Source organism: Anomalospiza imberbis, chromosome 9 (assembly GCF_031753505.1).
Source record: "Anomalospiza imberbis isolate Cuckoo-Finch-1a 21T00152 chromosome 9, ASM3175350v1, whole genome shotgun sequence".
In the NCBI taxonomy this organism is placed as follows: domain Eukaryota; kingdom Metazoa; phylum Chordata; class Aves; order Passeriformes; family Viduidae; genus Anomalospiza; species Anomalospiza imberbis.
The window spans coordinates 21,562,147-21,582,606 of record NC_089689.1 but is presented as its reverse complement, the minus strand read 5'-3'; the positions used below and the strand labels follow the sequence as shown (position 1 = coordinate 21,582,606).

Below are 20,460 nucleotides of genomic sequence, written 5' to 3'. Positions count from 1 at the left end.
CTGTGCCATACCTTGCAAGGGGTTCTGCAGGTGAGTCTCTTGGCCAGCCCCCCTTCCCTGCTGAAAGGGTTTAGGTTGGGCTAGAACTGGGCCTCTCAACCAAAGCACATTAGGACCTTTTAACCAGGAAACTAAAAAACCACCCTGATTTCCCCCTTTTGCTTCTCCAGAAGGGCCATGGGATGTTCCGGTTGAGTAAACTCTTCCACCTCTAAAACCCACACCCTGCTGCAAGCCCCAAACCCACCCCCTCTGATGTTTCCTTCAGGACTTCTCAACCTGCTCTTCTGTGTGGAAACACAAGCCACATCCCCAAGTGTCCCTAATAATCCCCAGGGGTTCCTCTGCTGGGGCCACCATGCAGCCCATCCATACAAGGGCTAGTGCCACCCTCCCTCTGCTCTGCTCCAGGGGACACCATGGTTTCATCCCCTCCCTGTGGTCACCACGTGGCCGAACCCTGTCCCCCTCCTCCTGGTGCCGCTTCCCAAGCACGGCTGGAGGATGTGACGTCAGGGTCCCTGAACAGGCAGCAGTCACCTCGCTCTAATAACAGCTCCCAGAAACAATTGTACATTTACAACCCAGCGAGCGAGCTTGGCACGCTGAGCCTGCTCCCCTTCCAAGGCTTAATTTGATTTTGACATATTGGCTCGAGATTAAAGGGCTCTCATAAAAAAGAAAAAAAAGAAGAAAAAACAACACCAAAAAACCCCAAACACACACACACACGCATCCAGCACCCCCACCGCCCCCTTTTCAGGGCTCAAGCAAAAGTGCTAACATTGTAATATTTTAAGTAGAGAAAATCCAAGTGTGCTTTACCCCCCACTGGCTCTTATGCTGGGCTTATAAAAATTAAGTGGAAACCTACACAGCTGTAGGCCATAAATCCTTTGTCGCTAACACAGCCAGGCCTGGTACCTGCCTCCAAAAAAAAAAAAAAAAACAGAAAAAAAGGAAAAAAAGAAAATAAATGCAAACTCCACAAAGTGAGCAGCCAAAAAAGATGCGGCTGGCTGAGCTGGGCAAGTGCAGGGGCAGCTGTTGGGGCCCTGGGGACACTCCCATGGCCAGAGGGCTGCAGGGGGAAGTGGGGAAGAGAGGAAAGTACCAGAGCATCAGGGAGAGCACAGCAAAGCAGTAAGAGCCCTCTCGGCTGAAGATCAATTAGCATCAATTACTGACTTCATTTAATTGTCGTAGAAGATGAATTTGTCATTTTTAGTCTGGAATTAATGGGAGACCTTCAACTTTCCCTTGGCAGCCCCATCAGGTCACTGAGTATTTTCTTCTCCTTTAGCACAGAGGAGAAATGTGGCAGCAGGGAGAAGAAGTGAGAGCTGCCATTGCCACCCAGATACCCATCCCATCAATCCTTGCCCATCCCCATCCATCCCCTTGCATTCCCATCCACTGCCATCCCAAGCATGGAACAAGGTGGTAGCCAGCCTCACCAGCTGACTGGCACAAGCATCTCAGATAGTTCTGGTGCCCTTATCAGCTCTTGTGGCATGCCCGGCAGCACTTCTGCCACCACCTTTCTTGTTTTCTCTTTTTATTTGGGCACCTTCCACGTTTTTTCCTCTTTCCCGTTTTCCACCAGAAATTAATTTTTCAGCTGAGGGCTGCAAAGTGTTTACATTTTCCCCAGCAAACAGGCGACAGTAAACAATGAATGCTCGCAGATGAAATTGAATTTATAACTGCATTATGGGGCCAGATAACACCCTAAAATAATACAACGATAAGGAAATTCGATTTGATTGCCACCACGAATCAGCTTGGGCCCATCTGCAGCCAGGGCCTTCCATAATAATTTTAAATTGGGTTTGTAAACCTTATTTGTCCTTAAATATTTCTGTCATTTTTCATTGCCAGAGACAGGTCCTTGGGCACGAGGCGGCGGATTGGTCCCGCTGGAGCCACGCCAGGGTGCAGGCAGAGCCGAGCGGGTGCCCAGTGTGCCGAGCGGGCGCCGGGGCTGGCGGTGACAGCCACTCATCCTATCCATCACTGTGTCGACAGCCAGGGAGGAATCTCAGCCAGAAATTGAGTTTGCCTCACAGGGGACAACTGAACAAATTAATAGACCATTAGCCAAGCAGTGACCTGAGAAATGAGGGTGCTCAGGCTCCCCACAGGTTTGGTAGGGAGGAAGGGGAGAGGCAATTGCAGGCCTGTTTTTGTCCCAGGGGGACAGTCCCAGTGCCCTGGGATGGGATGGGATGGGAGATGTGGGTGGGCAGCCAGCACAGCTCATTTGCAGCCCAGCACTGATTCACTCGAAAACGGCTGCACTGGTGTGCAGAGGCATTGCCAGAATGATGCAGGATTCTGATGGGTGGGAGATGGCAAGAGGGGCTGCAAGGATGATCGACAGTAATACCGAGGGACAGTCAGGCAGCAGTAAAGTGAAAGGTAGGGAGAGAGTGAATAAAAGTCCCAATCCTCTCATTTCTGAGAATGTCACACAGAAAGTCACTGTACAGAAATGCTGCATGAAATGGTGCTGCAGCGTGCCCAAACAGCTCCCAGCTCCTCGGGGTTCAGGGGCACAAGACATCCCCACCCCCGGTGGGTGACAGGCCTGTGGTTCCTGCCAGGCAGGCCACTGGGGTCTGCATTCATCCCTGCCAGTCTCAGCCCCCCTCACACAACAAAAGATGCTGAGCTGGGAAAGCACTGGGCAACCCCTGTATCCCAGTCACCAGCTGGGGCTGTGGGACCTTGCAGAGGACTGATCTCAGGAGGACAAGATCCTCCTGCCTCCAAACACCACCAGGTGCCCAGTGCAGCATCTCTGCTCTGCACCCTCCCTCCAGCTTGCCTTTATCATCACCATTCATTATCCAAATGACTATATTTATTAAGTCCCCTGCCAAGGCATTACCGAGTGGTCTGTAACAGAGATTAAAAGCAGAATAAAACACCGACATGATCTCTTCTCTAGTAAACAAAACGATAAACAGTCTTAGCACTGGCTATCAGAAATGCACCAGCCATGGGAGGGATGCCAAATTCATTGCTGCCACAACAGGGACATACTAGTGCCTCTGCTCTCAGAGGTGGGGTCAGAACCTGCACTGGGGCTTCTGCTTAGCCAGCTGCTCCCTGCACTGGAGACCCAGCTGGTGGGGTAGAATCTCCACCCACCCTGCACAACTCCACATCAGCTGGGATGCTGAGCCCCACAGAATGTCCTGCCCTTCCTCTGCCCCTACAACTTGTAGGGCAGAGACAGCTCAGGAATGTTTCTCAGTCAGAACTAACAGCCTACTGCATGCCTGAACCAGGCTGGGTCGGTGACTGTCCCCAGGCATGCCAGCCCAATGACCCCCATGGTACCAAGGTATGGCAGTCCAGGGCAGCAGCCAGATGGACTCCCATAGTCCCAGTGGCATTTGCCAACAGCTGGGACAGCAGTGGGATCCAGCAGAGAGCCATAGCTCCTTGTTCCTGCCCACTCATGTCTGCAGAGCACAGCATCAGCCCCTGCAGCACGAGGCTGCTTGGTTCTTATTTTCAAAGGTATTATCTAAAGTCTGTGGAACAAGGTGCTTTATGAGGAGGCACCAGGTTTCCTTTGTCTCTGCTGGAGATAATCAGGTGCAGATAGGATATATATTCTGTAAAAACATACACTCACTTCCACTCACCGGTTACCTTTTTCTGAGAGCTGTAAGGGTTTCAATTACCGGATTCTGGGATTTAGTGCCCAGGGCTTTTTGGTGTGCGTTAGATTTATTAGAAGGTTTAGTACCAGCGGAGGATTCACGCATTTACTCCCAGGAGCCCAGCTTCCGTTCACAGACCCTAAATCATGAGCTGAGATGGGCTATTGTCACTTAGGACATTAGCATGGTTAACGTACGTGGGGATGATTAATAGCAATATACATGCAGGCTCCCCGTCCTCCCAGACATTGCTCTGCCACCTCTGCCCAAGCCAGGGGCTGCGAGGGGCATGGCCGGCTCACCTGCCTTCTCAGGGAGGGCCACATTGTAACCCCTCACAGGAACCCCGAGTGTTCAGCACCACCCCAGCACCATCAGCATCACTGCTTTATGCTGGGTTTTTGTAGTTGTTGTTCAGGGCTTTTTTTTGTTGATTTCTTGTTTGTTTTTTTTTTTGTTTTTTTTTTTTTTTTTTTTGTTGTTGTTGTTAAGATGAAGTGTTGAAGGCACTCAGGGCCAAAGGTGTTTCTGCCAAGGGAGAGCTATGTGAAGCCCCTGCCTGGCCAGGGCAAGGGGAAGGTGCACAGGGGCAAGAAGGGGGCTGGAAGAAGGGGCAAGATGCAGGTTAGCAAAACCTGTGGGGAAAAAAAATTATTCTAAGAGTAAACCAAACCTTCCCTGCCAGGACTTATCTACCACCCCTCGTTCCCCAAAGGGTACCTCAGGCCAAATCTGTCACTGAAGGAAAGAGAAGAGCAGAGAGCAGCCGAATAAGCAGAGAGCTCTCTTTAATAAGCAGAGAGCAGCCAAATAAGCCAGCCCCTCTGATCCAAGCAGATCTCTCCTGAAAAATCCCATGGGATTATCTCACTTGTCTGCCTCATCCTCACATCTGTAGGAGCACATTCACATGTTACAGTCCTCCCTATTGCCCCAGGTTACTGGCAACAAGGCTAAAACTCATCACACAAGCAGCGCCGCAGCACTTCAGGGATAGAGCAGCGTCTGCACTGTAGGTACCCGTGGCCTGAGGTGAGTCGCCAGCCCTGCTGCACTCCAGAGGAGACACGACCACACTCCTAACAAGCAAGCTCCTGATGGCTTTTGTCCTTTTTCCAATACTGTGTTACTTACATTCCTTCTTTTTTAATTAAAGCAGCCCCAGCTGATTTTACAAGCTTGCCACTGATTCTCTCCCAGTCTCTGTGTCTCTCATATGCTTGAGTGCTAGTATTAATTATTAGAGCCAATTTACTGTTTATACTCTGATGTTTTAACTAATTACCACTAATGGCAGACACCAGTGGGCAATCAACTTCATTTAGTTCCCAGTGCAAGCCACTCATTACCATCTGAGAGGGAAAGAGAGTGTGCGGGAGGGATAAATAAAGACCAAGCTGCATGGGTGAGTGCCTGGTGATGAGCTGCAGCACTGGGGAAGTCCCTGTTGCCCAGGACAGGCCTTTTGGCAGTGCTCTGGGGAAGGATTTAAATCTCCAGCATGTATGGGTGGGCAGCAGGGGAATGTTGCTGTGCAGAAGTGCCCTGCAGGAGTTGTGAAGATCACTGGTTCTTCACTCCATGTGCTAAGCCCTGCCTTGGCACCAGGCAAAGGCTCTGAGCCTGAGAGCCACAGTTAACAGAGAGCAACGTGCCTTTTTCCTTGCATGGTAAATGGCTTCTTTTCCCTTTTAGGATTCATCCCCAGAGGAATGAAGCTCCTGCTTGTGTTCTTGGCCTGGTGTGATGCCAGATGGAGCCAGGCTTCCTGAGTCCTGGGTGCCTCTGGTGTTAATCCTGCTGTGAGAGGAATGGTGGGTGATGTGAAGTCAAGATGAGCTGGGGCTGGAAGGTCCCTGAGCTGAGCTTCCTCCTGTGTGGAGCTGGGCTAATGAAGGTCACTCATGGAGATAATTCAGCTGTTTCTGTGTGTAGTGATATTGTCAACACTGATCTTTAACACAGCATGTCCCTTAGCCTAGCTTGTGTCTCTGTCTATGTGTTTCCTCTGGAGAGCCAGGAAAGACCCCAAGGCACATTTTACTCCCCTGCACCTCATAACCCCTGCCAAGAACCTGCGATGTTAAAAGCACACCACCTTCAGGTGGTACAACTCTCCTGGCTATTTTGGCTCAAGAAACAAACACATGGTGTAGAGAGGGGCCTGCAAGGAGGGATGATGGAGTAAGATAGCTCCACCAGAGCTGGGCTGGCTCTGAGGATTTAGGAATAAACTTTTATGGGCACAACCCAGAGCAGAAAACAAGAGACAGAGCTCCTCTATGTCTCCCATATGGCTGAGAAACACCTCTAGAAAAAATGATGTCCAGATATATTTGTCTCTTACTCAAAGACCTGTTAACCCTGATCTGGGACAAACCTCCAGCCAACTGTACTTGTGCTTCTGGGGATCTGGACTCCTCCAGCCCTTGAACATGAACCTTCCCAGGGGAGAAAGATCTCTAATGACCTGCCAGATGATCTCATTACCAGTAGTGGGAGTCCTGCCCTAACAAAAGGGACCATGGTGTTTTCAGAGTCCACATTTCATCAACTTTAGCATACCACAGTGCCGCAACAACTCACCTGGGAAGCCCAAAACAGGGACACAAACCAGAGGGACAGGGCTGGGCATGACCTCTCCAATGGGGGTCTTCAATTTTTCTTTCTCTCTCCAAGTTTTCTCTCATTCTTTCATTCCCTGATTTGCTCTGTTGAAATCTTGATTTTGAAAAGGAGATGGAGGATGTTGGAGACCTGCTGCACAGTGGTGGGGACATGGTTGCCTGTCTTGCAAGGAGAGGGGGTTATAACTATGCACACATCTGAAATGTAATTGCTGTCAGCTCTCTCCATTCTTGCAGCACGAGGCCTTTAATCTCTCCCACCAGACCCATCGGCCCTGATATTGCAGCTCCAGAAAGGCTGGTTTTATGTACTTTAACCCTGCGACCTTTACAAATCCCATCATTCCAATCAATACGTCTCATTAGCGTTAGGTAAATGTATGGGATGGATGGGGAGCTGTGCTGGCAGAAGCCCGCAAAGGGTGGGGTGGAAAGTGCTCCTGCCTGCCTGCTCTCAGGGGGCAGCACAGCCCCACCATGCTCCCCGAGATCCTGGGGGCATCCTTCTCCCCACAAGCATCCTTGCTCCAAGATATCCCTCCCCACAGATGCACACCTTGGCACAGCCAGAGATGGGGGCCAGCTAATGTGGAGCATGAAACAAAGTGCCTGCAAAGCCAACTGCAGAGTCAAGAGCCCAAGCTGTTAACTGGACCAAGCTGTTGGAGTAATTTTTTTCCCTCTCCTTAGGAAGCAGGCATATGTTTTACAGCTTTTCCCTATGCTGACTAAATGAAAACATACGGGCCCCATGGCAGGTGATGGGAAAACAGCATGGGGTGTGTGCAGGGCTGCCTGCCATCCCTGCCTATCAGGCAGGGAAGCTGCCAAGGAAGGCAGCCACTGTGGATGTCAGGGTAAAGCCATGGAGTGGGGTGAGGAAAGGAAATCTTTGACACTTCCCATGAAAATGAAGGGCTTAATTAATCCATGGAGAAGTATGAGTTTACACCTCACCAGCAGGAATGCTCACTGTGCCAGGTGGGATTAACCCACAGGTTCATGGGGCATCAGTGCACCAAGGATGCTTCAATAAAAGGATGGGGCCAATCCTGCCTTTGGGAAGGCTGGAGGCCAGATACTGTTGAAACTTTTTTTTTTTTTTGCTGAGAAGGGGTCTCCCTTCCCTGTGGATCAGCGCCTCAGCCAGCAGGGCTGTAAATACTATTACTGCCCATAAAGCTACCCAGCCCTCCTCCAAAACCTGCTCAAACGTTTGACTCAAGTGACCTACTGGCACCCACAGATTCCATAGGAGCGGGTGGCTTGGGGGCTGCTATTGCTGCAGCATGCCCAGGGTGGGGACAGCCTGCCCTGCTATTTGTGCTTCCTTGCTCCTTGTGCTGCCACCAAAGTGTGGGGTGACTTCCCAGGAGTCCACACACTGAGTGGCCTCCAGACCTTGGCACTGCCAGCTCGCCTGTGACATGTGCCTTGCAGATCTGCCCTGTATCATATCTGTGTCCCAGAGCTTGAACTGAGCTATCCCATGCTCAAACTAATTCATACCCAGGAAATCCAGCTCTCCAAAAGGAAAGAAAATTACTTTAAGGTTTTCTCCTCCCCAGCAGGGCAGCTGGGATGCCTGAGGAGGTGAGGGTGTCGTCCTCCCCAGGCAGGGCAAGCTTTTTCAGTATCATCTGGAGCTGGGTTTAGTTTCTAAGCTCTGCTATCCCCATCTGCAGAGCCAGCACGTTACTGCAACAGTGTTCAGCCCCTCCAGCTCCAGGCTTGCCTCAGCCAGAAAAGCATCCTGGTGAATACAGCACACAAAATAGTGTGTACATCTATTTCTGCAAGAGCCTACAAAAGCAAGGGCTTAAAAATTACAGGCCAGCTCTGTTTTCCCACATTAGTGATGTTTAAAGCAGGTTTTTCCATGAGGTTTAAACTTAAGAGCTGGGCCAAATACTACTCTTGCTGAAGAGTGGAGCAGACAAATTTTCTAGTGGGGATACCTTGAGCTGGATATGCAATGTTCCCATGTATTCAGGTGCTTTGGAGATCTGGCTCTTGGGCTCCTCCCTTCCCAGCACTGGTGCCTACTCTCCTTGTCCCCCTGCTGCTCTGTTTTGCTAAGGCTTTTCAGCAAGACCTCGGACTTGTTGACAAGCACTAAACTTCACTGTGGCATGAAAATAATTTAAGCACTAAGCTCCCCTCGGCTTTAGCAAGGTGACTCTGAGGATCTCGGCATAGCCCCTGTCAGGAGGCAGAGGAAAGGATAAATTAATAAATCCTCTGGTGGGGCCAGTTTCTCTCGACGTGACACTGTTCCTCCTGGAATTAAATGGGCAAGTCCTGAAGTATCTCTTGAGAGTGGTGGGCCATTTCTCTGACCACCAAACAGCCATGAAACCTGGATCTGGGCCATGATAGGAAAAACTAGTCCATTGCTCAGAGTTGTCCTCTGCAGCAGAAAAATTCTTGGGCCCAACAAAGCCCCTGCTGTGCAAGTCCCCAGCTCTGCATGCACTGGGGCACCTCACCCTGGCTAAGAGCTCCAAATAGGAGGGCACCCATGTGCAGGGGGCTCATGGGATCTTTCAAGAAGGATTTTTTTGACACCAGTACTGTAGAAACAGCAGAAAAACCTCCCAGGCAGCTGCAGACCCTCGGCAAGCCTTTTGGAACAGTGCTACCCTCCCCAGTACTGAGGTCCCTGCCTGGCCATCCCCACCTGGCAGCAAGGCATCCCACACAGCCACTGCAAAGGGGAACAGGGTGACAGGTGGGAAGCTGACACATCCCCCAGCTGCATGGTTGTTGGAGGAGGACAGAGAAGCAGCCTTGCTGCTGTTTAACCTTCTGGGGCTTGTCTGCCAGAGAAAAGCTTAGCAGGAGGAGAGAGATTGTAGATAGACAAGGGGATTGGTGGAGCTGGAGATGCAGGGAACTGCAGCAGCCTTAGATTTTATCTGCACCTCTGCAAGGCTTGATGACCTTGGAATCCCAATCAACAGTTGCTAATAAATGCAGGGAAGAAGCATGAGGGGTTAAAGGCAGAACATGCAGCAGGGCACCAGGGGAGCCTCTTACAGATGAGGGTACTCAGTGCTATCACTATGTAGTCTTATACCACCTGGACCACATAAGCTTAATAGCTCCTTTTCCCTTACCCACTGCTTTTGGACAGCAGTGGGAACAGAGGGAATTCCCAAAGGCCTGAAATCCCTGTCAGCTCCATTGGCTCCTGGGTACCATTGGCTCCTGGGAACCTGGGTTCCTGTGCTGCACCCCTTAAAGGGATGGAGGTGAGCCTGGCACAGGGGAAGGTGGGAAGAGGCTGGAGGCAGCTGCAAACATGGGAGCATGAACTTCTCAGTTCTTCCTTTCACGCTTGGTCTCTCCTGGCAATATTCAGCCCCCAGGACTGCTCTTCTGTGTGCCCCTTACCACCATGCATGGTCTGGACGCACTGGACCCATTCCTTCACTGTGTTTCATCTGTGTCACCGGGAGCTCTTTTTCTTTGGAAGGAACTGGAGAAAGAAACTGGGGGCAGGTCCAAGGCTGGGAAAAGAAAGCTGTTTAGAGTGCCATTGGAAAGCAAGCAGGAACTCAAAGCCTTGGGACATCATTCCACAGCCACAATTGCTCCCTGCTGTGCCCTGTCTCCTCCTCACCTCTGGTCTGCAAAAACCTGACTCTTACTCAGCCCAGCATTTCAGTCCCAGCCATTACAATGACAAGGGTGATAAGAGATTCTTATCACAGTGCTCAGAATCGATTTGAAGCTGAACCCCTTTCCTGCACTCCTCCTCCTCCTCTTCACATCTGCCAGAGCAGCAGTCGGCGCTGCACAGGGACTCAGGGACTCAGCAGCTGGGTTTGCTGGGGAGCAAAGATGACAGTTCAGGGTTCAGATCCCTCCAGAGATACATCCCTCAGCCTAGCAGCTTCAGCTAGGACACATCCCTCACTTGGAGACAGAGCATGGGATCAGAGCCAGGACACCTGGGCTCCTTCTTCACACACATCTGGGGGAGACCTGCTCAGTATCCCCAGGCTGCAGGAGGGACAATGCAGCTCCGCATCCCTGGAGGACACTGTAAGCCTCTGTCTAAGGGGATCTGAGCAAAAAGTATGGCCTTCCAGCTGAGGCAGGAGCTTTTTCTCTTCCTTATGCTTGGGTGAAAGCAAGGTGAAGATCCTCCTGACCCCACAAGAGAGATGGAGCATCCTGCAGTCCTGAGTCTCCAGCCTTCCAAAGAGCTCTTCCTTTCTACAGCTTAATGTGGCCTGCCTTTGTTTGGATCTCCTCCAGATCCTACCCACCTGAGGGGGACATATCCTGCATTCCCATGATCCTACCCACCTGAGGGGGACATATCCTGCATTCCCATGAGTGGCTAATGGGGACAACGCTTGGGGGAGAAGACACCCTGCTGGCAGAGCAAGGGGCTTCTAGGCTGGAGTGGGTTTCTGTAAGCCCCAGTCACAGCAAAATTGCCAGCATCCCCTTGGCATCCCTGCAAGCTGCTGTCCCATCCTGTACCCAGAGGCTCTCTATGTGTCTCTCAGAGCAAACAGAGACTGCACACAAGTTTCAGTGATGTTTGGGCTGATTTTACACAGCTGCCTTGTCTTTTGATCTCTGTCTGCAGCCACTGCCTCCACCATTTAGAAAAACTTAGTCCCTCCCACCAGCGTCAAAAGGTGGCCAGATCCCTTCTTGGAGAGCCCTCCAATACACCAGCCCAGACTTCCACATTTCAATTTCCCCAGCACAGTCCTGTCTTCCCAGGAGGGAAGGCAGAGGACCTGGCAGCACAAATGCCCTGGGCAGTTGGCACTGCAGCTCCTGAATTTTTAGGAGTGCCTTGGCTCAAATACATGCACCCACTCTTTGCTGCACACCTGCAAAGGTGAAGCAGGACCTCAGCCACTGGTGGGGAAACTGAGATAGGGTGGGTTGTGGGCTGGCACAGCCCCATAGCACAGCTGCTGAGGAAACTGAGATGTCCTGGAATGGGGCTGCTGATTGGACCAAGACAACCTGGTCTGGAATCACATGAGAATTCTCAGTTCCTTTTGAAACCTTGTAGTCCCAGCAGCTCTGGTCATGCAGATGTTGCAAATCCTCCATTTCCTCCCAGAACCATCTCTGGGAAGGGCAAAAGAACAAGACAGCAGCAGGGAAAGCATCTGAACAATCAGGGCTTGTGTGGAGATGAAGAAAAGCCCTTCTTGTTGGCGGGTGCAGTTGGGGTGAAGCCGGGGGCATCGCAGGATGGTACCCCAGGTACTCCAGCTGTGCCAACTCTCCAGCCCAACAGAGAGGGGGCTGTTGTGGGCCCAGCCCCGGCACAGGGTGTCACCGCCTGCCTTGGTTAGCAGGGATGCTCTCTCTTTGTGCCTGCTGGTTTCTGCTCTGCTGACCCGCTTTGCTCCATCAGCTGGCACCATCCATCACCTCTGGCAGCTGCATCAATTCCAGGGCTCCGCAATGCCATTCCCCAGGGGAAAAAGCACTTTTTTTTAAGGGAAAGGAGGAATATTTTCTCTCCTGGCATGCTGCAAGGCTCCCTTCCTCTCCTCCTCAGGGACTTCTAATGCTCAGTCCAGCCCAGGGACAGGGGCACAGCATGTGACTGCATTCTTCATTCTGCCCAGCCCCAGCCTTCCCACTGAAAAGCAGGGCCAGAAGGGCTGCAATACCTGCAATGATCCTGGGGCTGATGTGCACTGGCCCTGTCAGAAGCAGGGAGAAATCAGTCTGGCAGTGGCCCAGCCCTTCATACAGTGCCTTATCGGGACTGGCTGCAACAGCAGCAGCTCAGGGAAAGTGTTTTTTTTCCTATGTCTCATGGCAGATGGTGGTGGTTATGAGCCAGAGTGCCAGGGTAGCTGCAAGGTGGGTCAGCTGCAGGATCTGGTATGAGAATGGAACATGGTGTATTCACACCTCTGTCCCTGAAAGCCCTTCTCCAGGAGATGGTGAGTTTAGAGCATATGCTGGCAGCAATGCCTATGACTGAGTGCTCACCAAAGGCCGAAGTGCTGGAGGCTACCTATAGCTGAGTGGTGGGAAAAAATAAGACAACCTTCATCCTCTCCTCCCTGCTTCCCTGGGCCAGTGTCAGCCCTGCAGTGCTGGATGTTGCCCCGGTTCTCCCCAGCCTCAACTCACTGTCCTGAGGCCTAGATGTGGGACAGGACCCAACCATTTGATCAGGGCTCTCTACCTCTGTCTCAGCAGTCCCACCTCAGCAGCAGAAACATATGCCTCTTCAATCAATACTCAGCTCTTAACAGTCCTGACAATTCACAAGAAAACAGGGGCATTAAATGTTAATTATATCTATTTGGATTCAAAAAAATTTATCACTGGAGTTAATTACAGCCAAAGTCATAAAAAGGTGCAGAGCAAGAGGTGCTGCTGTTCCATGGGGTGAGCAGGATGAACAGCCCCGGACACACCAAACTGTTGCTGGGCAAGGATGGAGGGATGTCCCTTGCCATGCCCACCACATGGCTGGACTCTGCTCCTTGGAAAGGGTCTGCCACAGGAAGGGGCTCTTTGGGAGCTATGCTGGGGGGGTGTGCAGAGCCAGCGGCGGAGTCTCGGGGCGCACGGCAGGTACTTGCTTAGCTGTTGTGCTGGCGGGACCTGGCCTGCCCCAGCCTGTGGGCTTCTAATTTACTGCTTTCCTTTTACCGTAAAACTGGAAGGGGAAGGTGCACCCTTTAATCACTGCCTTCGGGGCCCCGCCTGAAACCACACAGAGACCAAGCGAAGGCTAGGAGTTAATGCTCCTTCCGACACCTTTTTATGATTCACGGGCCTGACCTTGAGCCATAAACCGCTCAACCTCCCCGCCACACTGCCAGTATTTACAGCCTGCAGGGGCCATTGCACGCAGCCACCGATGCAGACCCACGGCCGCGCACGCCGGCACAGGTACACAGCTGGGGATGCAACAGGGATGCAGCCGGAGGTGCACAGGCTGGGATGGCTACATGTCTGGGGACAGCCATGTGGATGGGCAGCCATGGATGGATCCTAACATGGCACTGGAGACAGAGGTGCACCTGGTGCACTCATCGATCCGTGCTCATGCACACCTGTGTGTGCACAGGTAAACGCACCAAGATGCCCTCACCGGGCAGCCCCTGCAGACACACATCAGAGCACATTTCACACAGGGAGCTGGGCACTCCCATACCCACTGCCTAGGCACTGGACACTGGATCATGGTGGGGGCTTTTGCAGCAGGGCAGGGGGACAAGCACTGTGGGCAGGGCTCCACAAGGAAAGGCTGGGATGAGCTGGCACACTGCAAGCCCTACAGTGTGTCCCCCATTCCCCAGCAGGAGGAACATCTTCTGCCTCAAGAGCCCTCAGTGCCACTCCAGAGGTAGGTCCTGGCATCAAGATTTGTCCCACTGCATCCCACCAGCCCCAGGTCTTGCTCCAGAGGTGAGACCTACAAAAGCCTACGCTGGTCCAAACTGGAGCAGAGTGAGGTCTACTGGTTAAAGCAAAGGGTGCCCCTCTGCGTGGGTTCAGGTCATCATGCTTCTTGCTTTATGCCTCAGTTTCCCCATCACTGCAGCAGGAAAAATAATCCTGACCTATCATGTTTGCATGGAGTTGGGAGGCCGAGCTTGTTAATGTTTGCGAAGTGGGTTTGGCTCCTGTGATAGAGCAAGCCAGAAATGTGAAGGTCATTATTATTAGTGGGATTAAAGCAGCTGAACCCAGAGCAAGGGGTACAGGGGAACACAGCACTTGTGTCAAAGCAGTAACAAGTCACACACATGTGTAACCTCAAAACAGTGCTGAATGCTATGATTATGGCTCATTTTAGAAACACTGTGCAGAACCAGAGAGCTGCCAGAGCACCTTCTAATACTTCTGCAAAAAAAAAAAAAAAAAAAAAAATACCCTCCATGAATGCAAACAGGACTGAGATAGGCTGATCCTGGAGACACCCAGAGCCTGACAGTGCTCACTCAGTATATGCCCAGTGAGGCCATGGGTCCATAAGAATCACTTGCCAACACAGCTCATCTGGTCCTCACTAAGATCAGAACCTTCTCCTATGCCCCCACTGGGGCATCATGGCACTGGACAACTTATCCAAAAAAAGTCTCCTTTTTTTTTTTCAAGTTTATAGGTTGTCTAATTTTTTTGCTTTCCTCCTTGCAAAACAAAAGAGGGGAAAAAACACCCTTATCTCAGAAAGCAGAGTTCAGGAAAGAGCTACTGGTCTTTTGGACTTGGTGAGTCCCCATTGGTAGCCTTGCTTGTCACAGAGAATTTATCAGCCAAACACAGTGCTGGTATAATGTGCTATATAACTTGTGCATAAACAAACTTCAGCATGATAAATGCCCTGCTTTGAAGCCATAAAGTTATTAGCTGGTGGCTGTTAGCTACTGCTTAGCATGGGACACACTCCTTCCGTTAACCCCTGGATGCCCCGCCTGCGCTCAGAACCACAGGGGGACCTCTGGAGGGCTCCTCACACAGCAGGAAAGCACAAAGGGATCTGATGGGCAGGGATGCTTCTGCTGGCATCTGTGCATATTGTACTTGATACAAAGGCTGAGGGAGGGAAATGCCTGCTAGGAATATGCATCTGTGCATATTGTACTTGATACAAAGGCTGAGGGAGGGAAATGCCTGCTAGGAATGGGGCTCTGAATATTGGCAGCTCCTTACTGCCCTATTTGAGCACTTTGGCAGCTCCTCTCCTTCCCTCTGCCCCTCAAGAGGCAAATGCAGAAGGGAGCGGGGCTGGTGCAGTTAGGCAGGTACTCACAGCTCAGACCTTCTGGGTGTGTACCCATTTCAGAGATAGACTAAAATGGGGTGGGAGGAAGTCAGCACCCCTCCAGTGGCCAGGTCACCTCCTTTGGGTGAGGAGCTGCTGAGGACTCCAAAGCAAAAGCCCGAAATTTTTCTGGCAGCAGCCCGGCAGCACGCTCCAGTGAGGTGTTGAGAGTTCCCTCTGCTGCCTGCAGTGCACGGCTGCTTGCAGCTCCTGGTGAGCACAGCCTTGCCGGAGGCTGGGAGAGGCTGGAGAAGCAGAGCCGTGTCCCAGGGCCAGCACTACTGGAGATGGGTGACCAGCACCACAGAACCAGCAGTGCCATGGCTCCTGCCAGCACCACACCTGGAGCACCACAGTGGAGCATCCTCCACTGCACAAAGCCAGGCTGTGACACCCACCAAGGACCTCTGGTCTCCCAGGCCACCTCCTGCTCTTGTCCCACTGGACCAAGGCAGGGAGCTGGGCATGCTAAGGATGGCAGCAGGTCTCCAACACTAAGCCCAAGGCACAGACAGAGTTAAGCAGCAGTGTGGCAACTTTTTGGCACAGCCTGGAGCCCTGGAGCTGCAGTGGGAGATGTTGGTGCCCAGGGCCTAATTGCTATCCCTTTCCCAGTAAAACTACTCCTGCAAGGCAGCAGGAGGTATTTCAGCAGGGCCAGCTGAGGGGCAGCAGGACTCAGGGCTGCCTTGGAGCCTGTTCCTCATTCGAAGTCCAGCATTGAAGAAACTTGTAATTAGAGTCCTGAGTATTAATTAATCTCCATGACCCTCCTTTCATTCTCCTTCCACTGCTCCCACAGCTCAGGAGGTCAGCCTGGATTATTAACACAGGCAAGCAGAGGATGGCACGCTCACTGGGTGTGTTGGCAGACCTTGGGCCACGTTCTTATGTTCAGAGCAGCCAAAGGCACCATGTCCCTGTCTAACAGCATAACTTCCCTTTCCTGTCTCTTCTGTCTTTTTGCTGAGTTTGATAGGGGTCATCTCACTCACGTGGGCACAGCCAGCACTCTGGGGATAGCATTCAATGAGCTGAAACATTCCAGAATGAGCAGAGCTGCTTCTATGCTAACTCGGTCTGCACAGTCCTTTGTAGAGTGGCTGAGAGCAGACTCCTGCATCCCAGAGCCTTGGATGAGCCTTGCTGGAGACAACTTACCCTTGGAGACCTCTCAGCATGGTGGAGAGGAGAGCAGAGCAGCAATCACAACCTAAAACATCACTGAAAGGTCTTCAAGAATCCCATCTCTGCTCATCCAGGTCTTGCTTGGGTCTTTAAGAGCCTCGGCATTGTAAAAGCAGCATTGTATAACATAGCCCTCCCATTCCAGGGCTGCCCATGCTGCTTGGTGTGTGGACACGGCTCCTGGGATGGCCAGACTCCCTGGAATGACGATGGCACAACCCAAGGGCTGATACACTACAAAGAGCTGCCACAGAGCAAGGAAACAAGATATGAAATAAATCCAAACTTTTCTGACTCCCTCGTAACCACCAACTGCTTCCCTCGTCTGATTTTTTTCCTCTTTTCTGCTGCAGCAATAAAAAGGGGGAAATCAACATCCAAATGAGCTTGTTTATGGCAACTAAATAAGCTGCATGTGCTTAATCCGTTAGAGTTTAATGAATTTACGACTTGCTCTGGAATTTGACAAGGGCTGTAAAAGAGTAATTAACATTTATCAGTGTGTTTTTTACACACACCCCACCCTCCTCCCGCCTCCCTTCCCTCCTCCTGCCGCCTGTCGCAAAGCAGCACCGGGTATCGGGGGGAATATAAAAGTGATCAATTAATTCTTAATAATCTCAGGGAAAGATTGTAGAGTCGCAGTATGAACTCAGGGAGTGTCAATAAACATGCCAAAGGTTGGTTCCCCCCCTTCCTGGCGTTGCTGCAGAGGAATGTGGGCAGCCAGGGAGGGGATGGGGCTGCAGGGGCGGTGCTTCGGTGGACCAGCCCTGCACCCCTTTCCTTCTCGGTCACACTCCACTGCCCTCCAGATCAGCTTTCTGTCACTGACACAGTGGCCTCTGCGACAGGATGAAAGTGAGCGGGGCGCTGGTGACAAGAAGGGTCCCATCTAACACAGCAGTAGTGATTGGAAACACAACCCCAGGTGCTGACTGTGCTAGTCAATAGCTCTGTCCTAATAGACCTGAACCTGTTGGGAGGGACCCCAAACTCCCCAACCTGGTCACAGGGCAGCTGAACATCTGCTTAGATGAAGAGTTGCCCCACTGTCACCCTTTTGTCACTCAGAACAGGTGGCTGCTGATGTTTCAGCTGTACTAGACATGAGGGTATGTCCCTGCTGGCCCCTGAGACAAGCAAGGGGAGGGGGGGTCACACCTTGCTTGTGCCCAGCCCTCCCACCTGTTTAGCTGCTGTGGAGCAGGGAGGCAAGCAGGGATGCAATTTGGGGGCTGCAAGGGGACAAGCCCAGGCTTCCCCCACCAGTCCCAGGATGGGCTGAACATGATCTCAGTATCCCAGGAGATTCCTGTGCTGGGAGCCCAGTGTGCTCCGCCTTGGGCCACCTCCCTTGGCAGGCCTGGAAAGCAAAGCCTGAAAAAGCCATGGCCACAACTTTCTGGCAGGTTAAGATGGACATGTCCCCTGCTTCTGTGCCTGCAGCATCCTGTCCCCAGCAGCAGCCTTTGCATGCATGTGCGTGACCAGGGTGTGGGGAAGCTGCATGACTGGACATCCACTGGGGAAGAGAAGGGTCAGTGCTCCTGGGGGCCACCAGGCTCCATGGAGGAGACAGAGAAATATCTGGGCTTGGCTGTGGGGCAGAGGGTCCAGGAGACCCACAAACAAAAGCTCAATATGATAAATCCTCAGAGATTTGAGACTGTCTGAGGATCTGCTCCAGACAGAAACAAATTCTCCCTGTCGAACATAATAGCCCAGAAATGAGCAATGAGACAGGGATGGAGAGGGCTGGATGCAGACAGTCTGGAAAATCTCTGCCCAGCCTCACACAGAGCACTGGTGGGGGTGGAAAGTGGAGGCAGCAATATCCTCCAGCAGGCTGAGATCCCTGTGGCAGGTACACACCTGCCAGCTGGATGGGATAAACTTGGGATTTCTTGTGAGGTGGGAGCTGTTCAAGCCAGCCTGAAGCAGCTGAGTGCAGGAGAGGCAGGGAAGAGAAAGGGAAAGTAACAGGATGACCTTGCCTTTATGTCACCTTGACTGGTTTGAATCCAGCTGGCTGGCCTGGGCTGTGGGGCTGGGCAGGGAGCAGAGCTGGTGAGGAGTGGGGCTGAGCCCTCATGCAGGGCAAGGGAGTGAAGGAGGGGGGCTGCAGCAGAGTAACTCTGCATGGCCAAATCATCAGAGAGCACCAGATCCCAGCAGCCTCTGAGTGAGAGTCTCCAACCTTGGCCAGGGGTGGTGTCAGGGGCTGCACAGAAGTGGCACAAATGCACCTGGGAGGGAGAAATGGAGGCACAGGGAGGGGTTTCAGGCCACCAGGACTAGTCCCAGCACACCAACATCTGCTTTGCTCCCTAGGCAGCAGATCTAGGTCTCCATTGCATGAGTGGTGTAGACAACATCTACAGCTAAAGCTGCCAAAATCACTCAGGAAATACTCAGGAATCACTCAGGAAACAGTGCCAGTTGCTCTTGCATTGCTGTCCAGGCTGCACCACAGACCCCCTGCATGACCTCTGGATCTCTCCTCTGCTGGAGGAGAGGATGCTGTGTGGGGCAGTGAGGGGGCAGAGGAGCGCTGCACTCCCCCTGCCTGGGCTGGCTCAGATGCTCCCGTGTCAGCCTGTCTAAACAGCACCTCCGCCTGCAGAGACCTCGTGCTGGGGGTCAGCAGCTTGGCATCTCTGGGATTTGTCACGGTGTTCCTGGAGTTACCAAACAGCAGCTTGGAACAGACATCCCAAAGCGCTGGGCCAACCAGACCCACCATCATCCAGCTGCTGGAAAAGCACACCCTGGGGCTGAGGTGACTCGGGTGGCATTGGGCACTGGCCACTGCCACACTGCCTCACACCAGGCACATGACTTCACCTCTGTGCAAGACTGGAATCCCCCCACCTTACCCTGGTGTAGAGGCAGTGCAACTTAGAAAAGGAGCCAGGCTGTGATGGGTGATGCTTGGCCAACGTTTGCTGCTTTGCAGAGGCACCTAATGGATCAGAGACAGCCTGGCCATGTCCCAGCCTTGCTCCACTCAGGTGCTGCTGACTGTTATAACAAAGAGCATTTATCCAGCTGCATCCCCACTTTCTCCTGCTTTCCATTTCCCTTTTCTGTCTCTCAGGTGCGACAATTTTAATACCCATCAATAATAAGGCGGATAGTAACCATAAGAGAATATGCAGCCCGCTGTTGACTTTTCTCCATCTGAATAGTCACACTTCAGGTGACAAAAGAGTTGGAAGGAGTTAACAGGAGACCCCCCACCGCAGGTCCTCTAAATGCCCTGTTTAGGGTTTTAAACACATAAGCATTGGTGCTAAAGATGACTTTAAGCCATGATTATAAGAAATCTATTGATCCTTTTGACTCTATAATGACAGAGTAACCATTTTAATAAAACACCTATTAATCATGCATTAACCCTTCTTAGCTATTTATACACTGAATACCAAATCAACAAGGGTGTTCAAATTTCTAGGAGGCTTTTTGGAGGGAGAGAGAAAGGAGATTTCTTTAGATAACAACAACAAGAAGAAGAAAATAATGCAAACTTACAGAGGGGGAGAGTTAAAATCATACGATGAGTGGCAGTTGCAGACGCCTGGGGCCCTCTTTGGTTGTCGCTTCTATCTGGCAATCAATTGACAAGAAATTGAGATTATGAAACATTGTGCCTATGATCAAAGGAGATGGGCATACTTCCCCAATCTGAGGCCAAATTTCCACTCCCCCAAGGGAACTAACATCAGGGAACACCTGTAATTTGGCCTTTGGCAGGTACAAGTCAATGCTGACACCAATTTTAGTGTGAATGTGTCCACTAGCCCCATGGGTCCTTATGGCAAACTTGGAGCAAGGTTGCAACACCCTGAAGGTGAATCCTACAGGAGCATCTAAGATGCCAACGATTTTTTGTGAGAGACTTCATCTGGAGCAGCAGAGTAAAAAGAACAGGAAATTCGGAAAGCAAGCACTCCACCAGCTCAGGCCAGTTGGGAATGGGCATGGGTTGTTCACCCCCTCTCCTTGCCCTTCCTTGAAACCCACAGCATCAGTGTGGAATGGTTCAGCTTGCAGACCTGGACTGGCACAGCCCTGGGGCCTCTTGTGGAAGTGTTGGAGAAGGGGCACACAGGGCTTCCTTCTGCCCCAACCGTTGCAGCCTCAGAAACCACAAAGTCTCCGGGTGCATTAGGAACTGCCTGGA

The 20,460-nt window shown here is 51.8% G+C and overlaps 2 protein-coding genes and 1 long non-coding RNA gene across 9 annotated transcripts in view; 2 read left to right on the top strand and 1 right to left on the bottom strand.

The window, feature by feature from the left end:
• The window catches only part of KIF2C (kinesin family member 2C), a 425,302-nt gene that overhangs the window by 145,546 nt on the left and 259,296 nt on the right, over positions 1-20,460 (top strand). The gene's annotated exons all lie outside the window — the stretch shown is intronic.
• Positions 1-20,460, bottom strand: part of RNF220 (ring finger protein 220) — a 226,962-nt gene that overhangs the window by 123,036 nt on the left and 83,466 nt on the right. For 5 of the 7 annotated variants that reach the window (XM_068199108.1, XM_068199109.1, XM_068199110.1 and 2 more), the window contains exon 2: positions 19,809-19,883. The exons of the other annotated variants lie outside the window; for them this stretch is intronic. In XM_068199108.1, the coding sequence (XP_068055209.1) occupies positions 19,809-19,883 (75 nt within the window). The remainder of the gene's footprint in view (positions 1-19,808; positions 19,884-20,460) is intronic. 7 annotated transcript variants of the gene reach the window in all.
• LOC137478981 (uncharacterized) lies at positions 5,103-6,111 on the top strand. Its single transcript, XR_011001923.1, has 2 exons — positions 5,103-5,246; positions 5,373-6,111. It is a non-coding gene; the product is annotated as an uncharacterized lncRNA (long non-coding RNA).